Source organism: Staurois parvus, unplaced genomic scaffold (assembly GCF_062004578.1).
Source record: "Staurois parvus isolate SC_StPar_1 unplaced genomic scaffold, SC_StPar_1.0 ptg001925l, whole genome shotgun sequence".
NCBI lineage: Eukaryota > Metazoa > Chordata > Amphibia > Anura > Ranidae > Staurois > Staurois parvus.
In genome coordinates this window covers 30,190-43,063 of record NW_028319721.1, presented here as the reverse complement: position 1 = coordinate 43,063, position 12,874 = coordinate 30,190, and the positions used below count along the sequence as shown (strand labels likewise).

Genomic DNA, 12,874 nt, shown 5'->3' with positions numbered 1-12,874 from the left:
ATGGGTGGATAAAGATAGTTTTTAATTTATTCCTACTGCAAGACTTGTGAGAACCTCTATACTTGTGAGAGAAGAAAAAAAAAAAAAAAAAAAAGTTGTCATCACAGAGTGGGGGGGGGGGGGGGGGGGTGAAATTTTCAATCTGTTGTAATTAGAATGTACACCTCATATTGCCAAGATTTTACCATTCATATCCAGCATAACACATCAGTATTCTCCTGCAATATTATTTTATTGCCTGTCAGAACACACATCTTACAATAATGGTCAGATAAATATTTCCATCTTCAGGAATCATAAAAAACAAAAAAAAACTGTTCTCCAGATGTTCAACATTCTCATCCAATAGATTGAAAAGAACAATGATTTAACCATCTCTGGCTCAGACTCTCCATACCATGATCAGCACTCCTACCACAAGCAGGGAACACATCCTCCAATCACAGTCCAGCTGGCTGTATAAGGCACCATCTGACTGGTGGTTAAGTCCTGCACACAGAACCAATCATCTGATTGAACAGTCTCAGCAGTCAGCCAGTGTTTCCATTAAACACGGTGTTGGCCCAGCTCCTCAGAGGGGATGACGCGCCCTCGGCTTCAGTCCATCTGCGCTGCATCCAACTCATTCAGGAAGCGGCGACATTTCCCCATCAGAACCATGATGGCTTCTTTCATCAGGACATCGGGGGCCAGGATGCCAGTGGACTCTATGGAAACTGAAAGGGGAGAAAAACGGATTCAGGACACCTCTATTGATTAAGAGGGTGGATATAGAGAAAGCTAAATGCTCCACCTGTTGGCTATACCCTTCCTTCAGCCAGAGCCCCCCCCCCCCGAAATTTCTAGTGCCTTGAGTTGAAACAGTACATGTGTCAGTGCGTTGTGATTGTCAATGGCATCACAAACCACCACTTATGCAACCTCAGCTGCAATGGAACACCATGGAACTGGTACATGACAGAGTCTTGGTGCATTGGCAGGCAATTCATTTAAATGGGCTGTCATAATGCAGTGTACATGAATTAATACGACATAGTAGAATGGTCCTTGTGCTCAGCCTCTGTGGGCTGTCCTTCCCCAGGCACCGCCCTCAAATCTAGCTCAGTGTTGGGGTCAGCACACAGAGGGGTCCCTGTGCTCAGGCTCTGTGGATGGTCCTTCTCCCCCAGGCACCACCCTCCAATCTAGCTCAGTGTTTGGGCATGCAGAGGGGTCCCTGTGCTCAGGCTCTGTGGGCGGTCCTTGTCCCACAGGCACCGCCCTCCAATCTAGCTCAGTGTTTGGGCATGCAGACAGAGGGGTCCCTCTGCTCAGGCTCTGTGGGCTGTCCTTCCCCAGGCACCGCCCTCAAATCTAGCTCAGTGTTGGGGTCAGCACACAGAGGGGTCCCTGTGCTCAGGCTCTGTGGATGATCCTTCTCCCCCAGGCACCACCCTCCAATCTAGCTCAGTGTTTGGGCATGCAGAGGGGTCCCTGTGCTCAGGCTCTGTGGGCGGTCCTTCTCCCCCAGGCACCACCCTCAAATCTAGCTTAGTGTTGGGGTCAGCAGACAGAGGGGTCCCTCTGCTCAGGCTCTGTGGGCGGTCCTTGTCCCCCAGGCCCCACCCTCCAATCTAGCTCAGTGTTTGGGTACGCAGACATAGCAGTTCCTTTACTTTGCATTTATGAAGATTTTCTTCTCATTCCAGCAGCTCCCTCTGCAGTACAGACTTCAGGCGGACGGCGTCCAGCGCCACACCAAACCCCAAGGGTGGAGATCTGCTGATGGAGAACGCCTTGCTAACCCTTTTGGTAGTCTTTGGTGCCTCTCAACTCCCACAATCCCTGCTGTAGGACAATCTCCATACAGTAATACACAGGGCACACCATACTCACAGATAAAATGGTCTCGCACCCGTGCCATGCGCACCAGGTTTTTCAGGTCCTCGTGGCGGAAGATCTCTCTGCTACACGTATCCATCCGCGAGTTCTCTACACGGGCCACTTTCTTCCCTGCAAAAAATAACACTGCATTATGGCCTATGGATGCCCTAGTGATGGGGGGGGGGGGGGGGGGGGGGGGGACGACGACTCCATTACGGTCTATGAATTCCCCAGTGATGGGAGGGACTGCATTACGGCCTATGGATGCCCCAATAATGGGTGGGAAGCTGCATCACGGCCTATGGATGCCCCAGTGATGGAGGGGGGAGTGCATTACAGCCTATGGATGCCCCAGTGATGGGTGGGAAGCTGTATTACAACCTATGGATGCCCCAATGATGGAAGGGGGGGGGGGGGGGGGGAGTGCATTACGGCCTATGGATGCCCCAGTGATGGGGGGGGGGGGGGGGGGGAGGGGGAGTGCATTACGGCCTATGGATGCCCCAGTGATGGAGGGGGAGGGGGGGGGGGGGGGGGAGTGCATTACGGGCTATGGATGCCCCAGTGATTTGGGGGGGGGGGTGCATTACAGCCTATGGATGCCCCAGTGATGGGTAGGAAGCTGTATTATGGCCTATGGATGCCCCAATGATGGGGGGGGGGGGTGCATTACAGCCTATGGATGCCCCAGTGATGGGTGGGAAGCTGTATTATGGCCTATGGATGCCCCAATGATGGGGGGGGGGTGCATTACAGCCTATGGATGCCCCAGTGATGGGTGGGAATCTGTATTACGGCCTATGGATGCCCCAATGATGGGGGGGGGTGCATTACAGCCTATGGATGCCCCAGTGATGGGTGGGAAGCTGTATTACGGCCTATGGATGCCCCAGTCTTCTACACAATGCAACTAAATGGTGAAAGCACCCCCAGCATACTTATGGTGAGAGACTGGCACACAAGCAACAAGGAGGGGGAACTCTGCTCCCCACCACTGTTATCTCTCTCTCTCCTCCAAAAACAAGAGCGACCAACAGACGGAGTACTAGGAGAAGAACAATGCTCACCACAAACCAACCCCCCAGTCATTCTCCATGATGATGGAAGAGACCAGCAGACTTCCCGAGTACCAGGAGAATGTCAGCACTCTCCACCAGTGTGACCGCACACCAATCCCCCCCAATCCTCTCCACTGACAGACTTAACCAGCATGAGGAGGATGACACTCACCATTCACATCATCCACCATGATAACTCCAGGCGAGAAACATTTCTGCAGCCTCTCCGCCAGGTCGCCCTCTATGGGGTGCAGCAATGTGATTTCCGGCAGTAAGCGGTAACTGGCTGTGGCCACGGGGGAGAACTTGGCGTGGTCCTTCCCTGCAGGGAACACACAGAGTTCAGCACACATTCAGGCCCTGCTCACACATGCAATGCCTTTTTACCTCACTTTTGTGATTTATTTTTTTTTATTAGATTTCCAAAATATAACAATGGGTTAATAAGACACTGATAGTAGGAGGAAAAAAAAAAAAAAAAGTACAATGTTGACTATGCCCTGGAAGAAGGAACACAAGAGCTTGAGGATAATAAAAATACTTTTTACATAGAAACTGGATGAATGATAATGGTTTCAAGTCGGTTTCCATCTACCAGTGGGGCAAAAAAGTATTTAGTCAGCCACCAATTGTGCAAGTTCTCCCACTTACAAAGATGAGAGAGGCCTGTAATTGGCATCATAGGGAGACCTCAACTATGAGAGACAAAATGAGAAAACAAATCCAGACAATCACATTGGCTGATCTGGAAAGAATTTATTTGCAAATTATGGTGGAAAATAAGTATTTGGTGAATATGAAAAGTTCATCTCAATACTTTGTTATATATCCTTTGTTGGCAATGACAGAGGTCAGATGTTTCCTGGAAGTCTTCACAAGGTTGGCACACACTGTTGCTGGTATGTTGGCCCATCCTCCATGCAGATCTCCTCTAGAGCAGTGATGTTTTGGGGCTGTCGCTGGGCAACACGGACTTTCAACTCCCTCCAAAGGTTTTCTATGGGGTTTAGATCTGGAGACTGGCTAGGCCACTCCAGGACCTTGAAATGCTTCTTACGAAGCCACTCCTTCGTTGCCCGGGCGGTATGTTTGGGATCATTGTCATGTTGGAAGACCCAGCCACGTTTCATCTTCAATGCCCTTGCTGATGGAAGGAGGTTTGCACTCAAAATCTCACGATACATGGCCCCATTCATTCTGTCCTGTACATGGATCAGTCGTCCTGGTCCCTTTGCAGAGAAATGGCCCCAAAGCATAATGTTGCCACCCCCATGCTTCACAGTAGGTATGGTGTTCTTTGGATGCAACTCAGCATTCTCTCTCCTCCAAACACGACAAGTTGTGTTTCTACCAAACAGTTCTATTTTGGTTTCATCTGACCATATGACATTCTCCCAATCCTCTTCTGGATCATCCAAATGCTCTCTAGCAAACTTCAGACGGGCCGGGACATGTACTGGCTTAAGCAGGGGGACACGTCTGGCACTGCAGGATCTGAGTCCCTGGTGGCGTAGTGTGTTTCTGATGGTAGCCTTTGTTACGTTGGTCACAGCTCTCTGCAGGTCATTCACTAGGTCCCCCCGTGTGGTCCTGGGATTTTTGCTCGCCGTTCTTGTGATCATTTTGACCCCACGGGGTGAGATCTTGCGTGGAGCCCCAGATCGAGGGAGATTATCAGTGGTCTTGTATGTCTTCCATTTTCTAATTCTTGCTCCCACAGTTGATTTGTTCACACCAAGCTGCTTGCCTATTGCAGATTCAGTCTTCCCAGCCTGGTGCAGGTCTACAATTTTGTTTCTGGTGTCCTTCGACAGCTCTTTGGTCTTCACCATAGTGGAGTTTGGAGTGTGACTGTTTGAGGTTGTGGACAGGTGTCTTTTATACTGATGAGTTCAAACAGGTGCCATTGATACAGGTAATGAGTGCAGGACAGAGGAGCCTCTTAAAGAAGAAGGTACAGGTCTGTGAGAGCCAGAAATCTTGCTTGTTTGTAGGTGACCAAATACTTATTTTCCACCATAATTTGCAAATAAATTCTTTCCAGATCAGCCGATGTGATTGTCTGGATTTGTTTTCTCATTTTATCTCTCATAGTTGAGGTCTCCCTATGATGCCAATTAGAGGCCTCTCTCATCTTTGTAAGTGGGAGAACTTGTACAATTGGTGGGGACTAAATACTTTTTTGCCCCACTGTATACACAAAGTTTGACTAGAAGGAGATTCCCAGAGCACTATGAGTTAGCAGCAGGCTCCATGCATGTTCCAGGTCTGCCTTATAAGGTAGTGAAGCCAAGGATAACAAAGACCACTCGGGGAGACGGCATACTGAAGTCAACAAAGACAGCTCCCATGTTTCTATCCCACCCCGTCCTAATCCACACCCTGCCCTTTCCAGGTATCTTACCAACTCCCTTGACGCAATGCACGATGACGTGGATCTCCTGGCCGGGCCGAAGCTGAGCGATGAGGATGTCGCTGTGCACGGGCCGAGGCGGGTCAGTGTCATGGAAGAGATCCGACTGGTTTCCCTGTGGGAGCCACTTCATGTGACTGGTGTATACTGCAGAGGAAAGCAACAGGGTTAGGGGAGCCCAAAAAGGAGAGGGAAGCCTTATTGGGGGGGCAGGTTCTAGAGGGATTGGGCAGTCCCTAGGTGGTGAGGCCCAAATTAGGGTTAGGGGCAATTGTCAGAGGAGGTGATGAAGGAATCCAAAAAGGACAGGGAAGCATCGGGGGAGGCCCAAGGGGAGAGGGAAGCTTCATTGAAAGACTTGCTCTGGAGGGAAGGGACAGCCCTGGAGTGGGGTGGGAGGCCCAATTAGGGTTGGGGGCAACCTTGGAAAGAGGGGATGAGGGAGTTAGGAAGGACAAGACAGTGCCAGGGAAGTCCAACGGAAGAGGGAAGCTTCATTGGGGGCACATTCTGAAGGCATGGGGCAGCCCCTAGATCGGGTGTCGGCAACCCGCGGCTCCAGAGCCGCATGCGGCTCTTTTTCACCTTGGCTGCAGCTCCGGAGCACACTGCCCACCAGGTGACAGGCAATAGGGCAGCAATGGGCAAACTACGGCCCGGCGGACCTTTTAATCCGGCCCGCGGAGCTAGGCTCCCGCTAGGCTCCTCTCACAGTCCGCCCTGAAGACCGGTGTAGCATGAAAATCTGTCTCCTATGAGGATCTGTCCCCCTCGACGTATCTGCGCATGTGCCGGAGATCGCCGATCGGCTGCGAATGCCTGAAACTGGCACATGCGCAGATACGTCAAGGGGGACAGATCCTCATAGGAGACAGATTTTCATGCTACACCGGAACGGCGCGGGAACACGGCGAGAGGAACGCGCGGAGCAAAGGTAAGTGAATTGACACAGGGGGGACTTGGGGACTTAATATGGGATGAATTAATATGGGGAATGAATTACTATAGGGGGGATGAATTACTATAGGGGGGATGAATTACTATAGGGGGGATGAATTACTATAGGGGGGATGAATTACTATATGGGGGATGAATTTTCAGTTTTAAAAATGTGGCTCTCAAAATAAATTTCAATCCTGGTTTTGGCGAGATTTGGCTCAGTTGAAAAAAAAAAAGGTTGCCCACCACTGGCCTAAGGCTATGATTGTGATTATGACGATACACTGTGGCCCTGATTAACCCTTTGCTTACTGGGCCCTTAAACCCCCTTCATGACCAGAGCGCTTTTTGCAATATATGCAGTGTCGGATTTGTTTTAAATGTTGCAATGGTTTTGCGGCTCCCAGTCTTTTTTTCCCCTCTCGGAAACGGGTCCAAGTGGCTCTTTATGTCTTAAAGGTTGCAGACCCCTGCCCTAGATGGTGTCGGGGGCAACTTCGGGAGGAAGGGATAAGGGAGTCCAGGACAGGGCAAGGTCAGGGGAGGTTTGAGGAAGAAGGAAGCCCCATTAGGGAGCCAGTTCTGGAGAGATGTGACAGCCCCGGGGTGTGGGGTCCAATTATGGTTAAGGGGAGGGGGCTTTGAAGAGATGGAGCAGCCACTTGTACTCTGGGGGTAGAATCAGCAGGGGCCCTTGAGAGAACAGAGACCCAAATGGAGAGCAAGCATCTCACCTTTATGGTCCAGGTAGAGCTCGCTGGGATCGGAGGAGTCCTTAGCCGCACGGGGGTTCCGCGTACATCTCACATTCAGCTCAAACTGCAATGTGTCAATCTCCGTTCCTTCTGCGTCATCTAGGGGGCGACAGCAGCCATGAAGGACTTTGACAGTCTCGTATTACATGCAGCTGGGTACACCCATGAGAAGTTACCTTACCCGAGTTCCGATACTCAAACAGGCGGGGATCGGTGCGGATGGGGATGAGGCCCAGGCGGTGGGCGAGGATCTCGTCCTGTATGATCGATGTGTTCTTATAGACGTAAACTTTCTCTATGGCCATGGTGGGGACCTGCGGGGGAGAACAGGGAGATAACCCCCTCAGACTGAGCACAGGGGGAGAGGGAACTTGGATTTTGGCTGTTTTTGGTGGAGTGCTGAGGGTGCAGAGCCTTGTCTGGTCTGGGGAGATTATCCTCCACTTCCTGTCCTGGAGGCAGATAAAGCCCACCCTATTTTCTGGCTGGAGGACATCCAGCATCATCTAGCGCTTTCTTCCCCAGCCTGACTCTTCCTAAGAGGCAGCCCATTGCTTGAATCAGTGCAGAGGGATCCTGAGAGAAGTACTGAGGCAGAGGAAACTATGTACAGCTCCCTGCTGGCCCCTTCCACCAGCCATGACAAGGATGCTAAATTTGTGTTGCCCGACACATGTAGTCTTAGGTAGGTAGCTTTTTTCAACCTTTAGCCCCATCAGGGCTCGCCTGTCAGGTGGAAGCATTCGGGAGGCAGAGGTACTGCCCGATTGCTTCCACGCAGCCCACGGTGCCAGCCTCCGTTTCCCCCCCTGTTCACCCCCCCCCCCACATGTGAACCTCCCCACTTGCCAAGTATCTCGGTCTCCGCTCGCCCATCTGCGGTGCCCGAGACTGGCTCAGTGTGTGCCGGCATCTAGAGGGGTGGGAGGAGAACGAACAAGTCCGCTCCCCTCCCCTTCTTGTCCTGACCCAGAAGTGATGTTTGACATCACTTCCAGGTCCCCATTCACAGATTCTCGACTGGGAAAGAATGTAATGCAGTGTGATGTGCACTGCATTACATTCAGGGGAGCACAGGGGAGACATTGGGGGTCTTTTAGACCCTGCATGCCTCATTAAAGAGAACCTGTCACCAAAAAATCAACACATAGGGGACTTTTTGTCCCCCATGTGATGAAAAAAAAAAAAGTTAAGTAGAAAAAAAATATATTTTTTTACTAGTAAAAAAAAAATCAAAGCTGCACCCAAGCACATTACATTCTTTCAAAAAAAAAAAAAAAAAAAAAAAAAAGGAAAAATTTGAGCCCCCACATATACGCACGCACAAAAGTAAACGCTCACGCCGGGGCGCCTACGCATGAAAACAACGATTGCAATACACGTTATATATCGCCGCGCGCAAGAATGAGAGCAATAATTCTAGCACCAGACCTCCTCTACACTGATGATCTATAAAAAAAAATATAGGGTACTGAAGTTTGTCGCCATTTCACGAGCGCACGCAAATTTAAGGTTTGACATGTTGGATATCTGTTTACTCGGTGGAACTTCATCTTTTATATTTTACCAAAAAATAGGGTAATTTATTGCTTTTTTGTGCCCTAAAATTAATTTTGTGTATTTTTTACTGAAATTTTGGAGTTTCCTAGACCTTTGTGATAATATCATGCGACATAAACTGGACCTGCCACTATTTTATTCTCTAGGGTCTCCAATTTCAGAAAATATATAATGTTCGGGGGTTTTGTGTAATCTTCAGGCCTAAAATGGTTTTTTAAACGTGTGCAAAAACGGCTCTGGCAGCGAAAGAGATAAAGGATAAGCCGGACACTCCCCTTTCCTGAGGAGCAGCCAATCGGTGCTCATTATACTGCAAGGTCTCTCCCCTCCCTGCTACTCCCCGGGTGCGGTGCTGGAGACAGGCAGGGAGTGGAGGAGGAGATAAACAGTGCAATGTTAAAAAAATTAAATGCTTAAGTCGCCATAAAGTCGCTTTTGTTTTTAAAAGCCTCAGACATCCTAACAGCACCTTAGATTTAAATACGGTTTTGATTAAAATTGATTTTTTTTTTTTTATATCTGGACAAGAAGATTGTCATGAGGGACAAGTAGATTGGGGCCCCGATTTAGTCCCTGGACAAGTAGTTTTTTCAAAAATTTCCACATCTCCGCATAACCTGTCTGCGCTGCATAGAGAAGCACAGAGACCCATTCTAAAATAAGGTATGCAATGAGAATGGAAAGCTTTTACATATTAATGTCAATAGAAAGTTGATGAGGAGAAAAGGAGGAGCCAAGGAACAGAATTTAAGCCAATTAAACTTTATCTTTAATATAAAAAGGAAAACCCAGGAAATAAGGGGGCGATCTCCTGCCTCACCCACCTATCAGATCTCTGGCCCACCTTTCAGGTCTCCCACCTATCAGATTTCCAGCCCCCCTATTAGATCTCCTGCCCCACCCACCTATCAGATCTCTGGCCCACCTGTCAGGTCTCCCACCTATCAGATCTCCTGCCCCACCTATCAGATCTCTGGCCCACCCACCTATCAGGTCTCCCACTTTTCAGATCTCCTGCCCCACCCACCTATCAGATCTCTGGCCCACCTTTCAGGTCTCCCACCTATCAGATTTCCAGCCCCCCTATTAGATCTCCTGCCCCACCCACCTATCAGATCTCTGGCCCACCTGTCAGGTCTCCCACCTATCAGATCTCCTGCCCCACCTATCAGATCTCTGGCCCACCTATCAGATCTCTGGCCCACCCACCTATCAGGTCTCCCACTTTTCAGATCTCCTGCCCCACCCACCTATCAGATCTCTGGCCCACCTTTCAGGTCTCCCACCTATCAGATTTCCAGCCCCCCTATTAGATCTCCTGCCCCACCCACCTATCAGATCTCTGGCCCACCTGTCAGGTCTCCCACCTATCAGATCTCCTGCCCCACCTATCAGATCTCTGGCCCACCCACCTATCAGGTCTCCCACTTTTCAGATCTCCTGCCCCACCCACCTATCAGATCTCTGGCCCACCTTTCAGGTCTCCCACCTATCAGATTTCCAGCCCCCCTATTAGATCTCCTGCCCCACCCAGCTATCAGATCTCTGGCCCACCTGTCAGGTCTCCCACCTATCAGATCTCCTGCCCCACCTATCAGATCTCTGGCCCACCCACCTATCAGGTCTCCCACTTTTCAGATCTCCTGCCCCACCCACCTATCAGATCTCTGGCCCACCTATCAGGTCTCCCACTTATCAGATTTCCAGCCCCACTATTAGATCTCCTGCCCTACCCACCTATCAGATCTCTGGCCCACCTGTCAGGTCTCCTACCTCTCCTGCAATGCCCACCAATCAAATCTATCTTTTCTGCCCCGCCCACCTACTGAATCCATCATACCTCGGCCAGCAGGATGCGCCGAAATGCATTCGCCATCGCCGCGTCTATTCCGACCATATCGAATTCCAGGAGGTCGTCCTCCATCTTGGTGATCTCCATCCGGAAATTCTGCAGAGGAGACAGAGAAGAGGGATGGAGAGGTCTTTGGGTAAAGAACAACCCCTCCCACATAGGTCATGTGACATGCCACCACCTACGGAGGAAATATGGACACAGCTGACAGTCATGTAACATTTCAGAATGAAGTCATCAAGAGCCTGCGCCGACTCCAGGGACCGGAGAGTACTGAGTTCCACCTACCATGGCTGCCTTTGGGTTAATGGGAAGATGGAAGTTAGAGGTTCACTCCACCCATAATTAACCCCCCCCAGGGTTTGGCGGATGGGGTCCTCCATCTAATATACTCTGCAGGCAATGGGTCAAGCAGTGCAGTATGTGAAGCGTCATTATAGAAAAAAAAGACGGAAATTTCATTTAGGTGCAGCGTTGCATGACCGCGCAATTGTCCGTAATGCAAAAAATGGCCTGGTCAGGAAGGGGGGGGGGGGAATCCTCTGGAGGGGGAGGGGTTAAGGGCTCATTGTCTGGCCACAGGAATGTGTGGTTTGGAGGCGCCTCTTAGGCTCAGTTCACATCTCTAGGTGCGATCACGTGCAGGCGTGTTTTTAGCGTGTCACGTTGGCGGCCCGTGCACTTCATGCAGTTTGAGTCTTTGCCAGAAATGCTCTGCAGCAACACGATGCGGTCTGGCATGTCTGGGGATGCATGGGGGTGTCATGAACAAGTGATGGTGTCACCAGGCGGCTTCCCATGTCCTGCTCTATGGGGACGCAGTGGTTGTACAAACAGCTGGAGGTCCCAGTGGCCGTACACCGGGGGGGGGGGGGGGAGGGGCCCTGTCAAGTAGGCAGTTAGGGGCCCCATGATCTCTAACAGGGGCCCTGCCCACCATGGCGGTCACACACTCACCTTCTGGAAGCGCTCCAGGTCCCAGGTGTCGTCATATCCGGGGTAATTCCCAGGGAAGTCCGTACTGTGCACCTAGGGGGACAGAACACAGACAGGTGACATCACAGCGCCGTGTCCCCTCCCCCACCCAGTGTCCCCTCCCCCCGCCCAGGGATCTCCAGGACAATCTCCAGATCAAGCACAGACATGAAGGCTGAGAGCTGATTGGTTAGTTCTGTATAATAGGAGATGGGGGGGGGGGGGGGGTAGGTGCCCCTAACATGCTGACAGGGCAGACAGATTGGTAGTACACAGTATGGGGGGGTAGATGGGGGAACAGCAGGCAGAGGCGCATTCACAGCGCAGGGAGCAGAGTAGATGTAGTTGGGTGGGCAGTATACAGGTGGATGTGCGAGTAGAAGGTAAGTGATGTGTAGTTGGGTGGGCAGTAGAAGGTAAGTGGTGTGTAGTTTGGTGGGCAGTAGAAGGTAAGTGGTGTGTAGTTGGGTGGGCAGTAGAAGGTAAGTGGTGTGTAGTTGGGTGGGCAGTAGAAGGTAAGTGGTGTGTAGTTGGGTGGGCAGTAGAAGGTAAGTGATGTGTAGTTGGGTGGGCAGTAGAAGGTAAGTGGTGTGTAGTTGGGTGGGCAGTAGAAGGTAAGTGGTGTGTAGTTGGGTGGGCAGTAGAAGGTAAGTGATGTGTAGTTGGGTGGGCAGTAGACGGTAAGTGATGTGTAGTTGGGTGGGCAGTAGAAGGTAAGTGATGTGTAGTTGGGTGGGCAGTAGAAGGTAAGTGGTGTGTAGTTGGGTGGGCAGTAGAAGGTAAGTGATGTGTAGTTTGGGGGGCAGTAGAGGGAGGTTGGTCTGTAGTTGGGTGGTCAGTAGGCGGTGTGTAGGTAATAGAAGGTAAGTGGTGTGCAGTTTGGGGGGCAGTAGAGGGAGGGTGGTCTGTAGTTGGGTGGTCAGTAGGCGGTGTGTAGGTGCGTGGGCAATAGAAGGTAAGTGGTGTGCAGTTTGGGGGGCAGTAGAGGTTGGGTGGTCAGTAGAAGGTGGGTGGGCAGTAGAAGGTAAGTGGTGTGCAGTTGAGGGAGGTTGGTCTGTAGTTGGGTGGTCAGTAGAGGGTAGGCGGTCAGTGTGTAGTAGGGTGGGCAGTAGGCGGGTGGGCAGTAGAAGGTAAGTGGTGTGTAGTAGGGTGGTCAGTAGCGGGTAGGCGGTCAGTGTGTAGTAGGGTGGTCAGTAGAAGGTAAGTGGTGTGTAGTAGGGTGGTCAGTAGCGGGTGGGCAGTAGAAGGTAAGTGGTGTGTAGTAGGGTGGTCAGTAGCTGGTAGGCGGTCCCAGTAGGTCGCTCACATTCTGCAGTGAGAACTCTCCCAGCTGCACGCGGCTCCTCATCTCCTCCACAGCCGCCATCTCTGACTCCTCCCACGTGGACCGCCCACCACGGCCACGTCCAGTATGGCAGCCAAACTCCGCCTACCTCTAGAACAGCAGGCCTCTAGCAAG

At 51.1% G+C, this 12,874-nt stretch overlaps 1 protein-coding gene across 1 annotated transcript; it reads right to left on the bottom strand.

Annotated features, from left to right (window-relative positions):
* Positions 1-213: 213 nt before the first annotated feature.
* Positions 214-12,813, bottom strand: LOC149433256 (DNA-directed RNA polymerases I and III subunit RPAC1-like). The gene is made up of 9 exons (XM_089664502.1): positions 12,722-12,813; positions 11,398-11,469; positions 10,429-10,536; positions 7,210-7,342; positions 7,008-7,127; positions 5,326-5,481; positions 3,094-3,243; positions 1,876-1,992; positions 214-716 (listed from the first exon to the last, which is right to left on the bottom strand). Exons 1-9 carry the CDS (start codon positions 12,779-12,781, stop codon positions 598-600), a joined length of 1,035 nt encoding a protein of 344 aa, XP_089520628.1. The 5' UTR covers positions 12,782-12,813; the 3' UTR covers positions 214-597.
* Between the last annotated feature and the right edge of the window lie 61 nt (positions 12,814-12,874).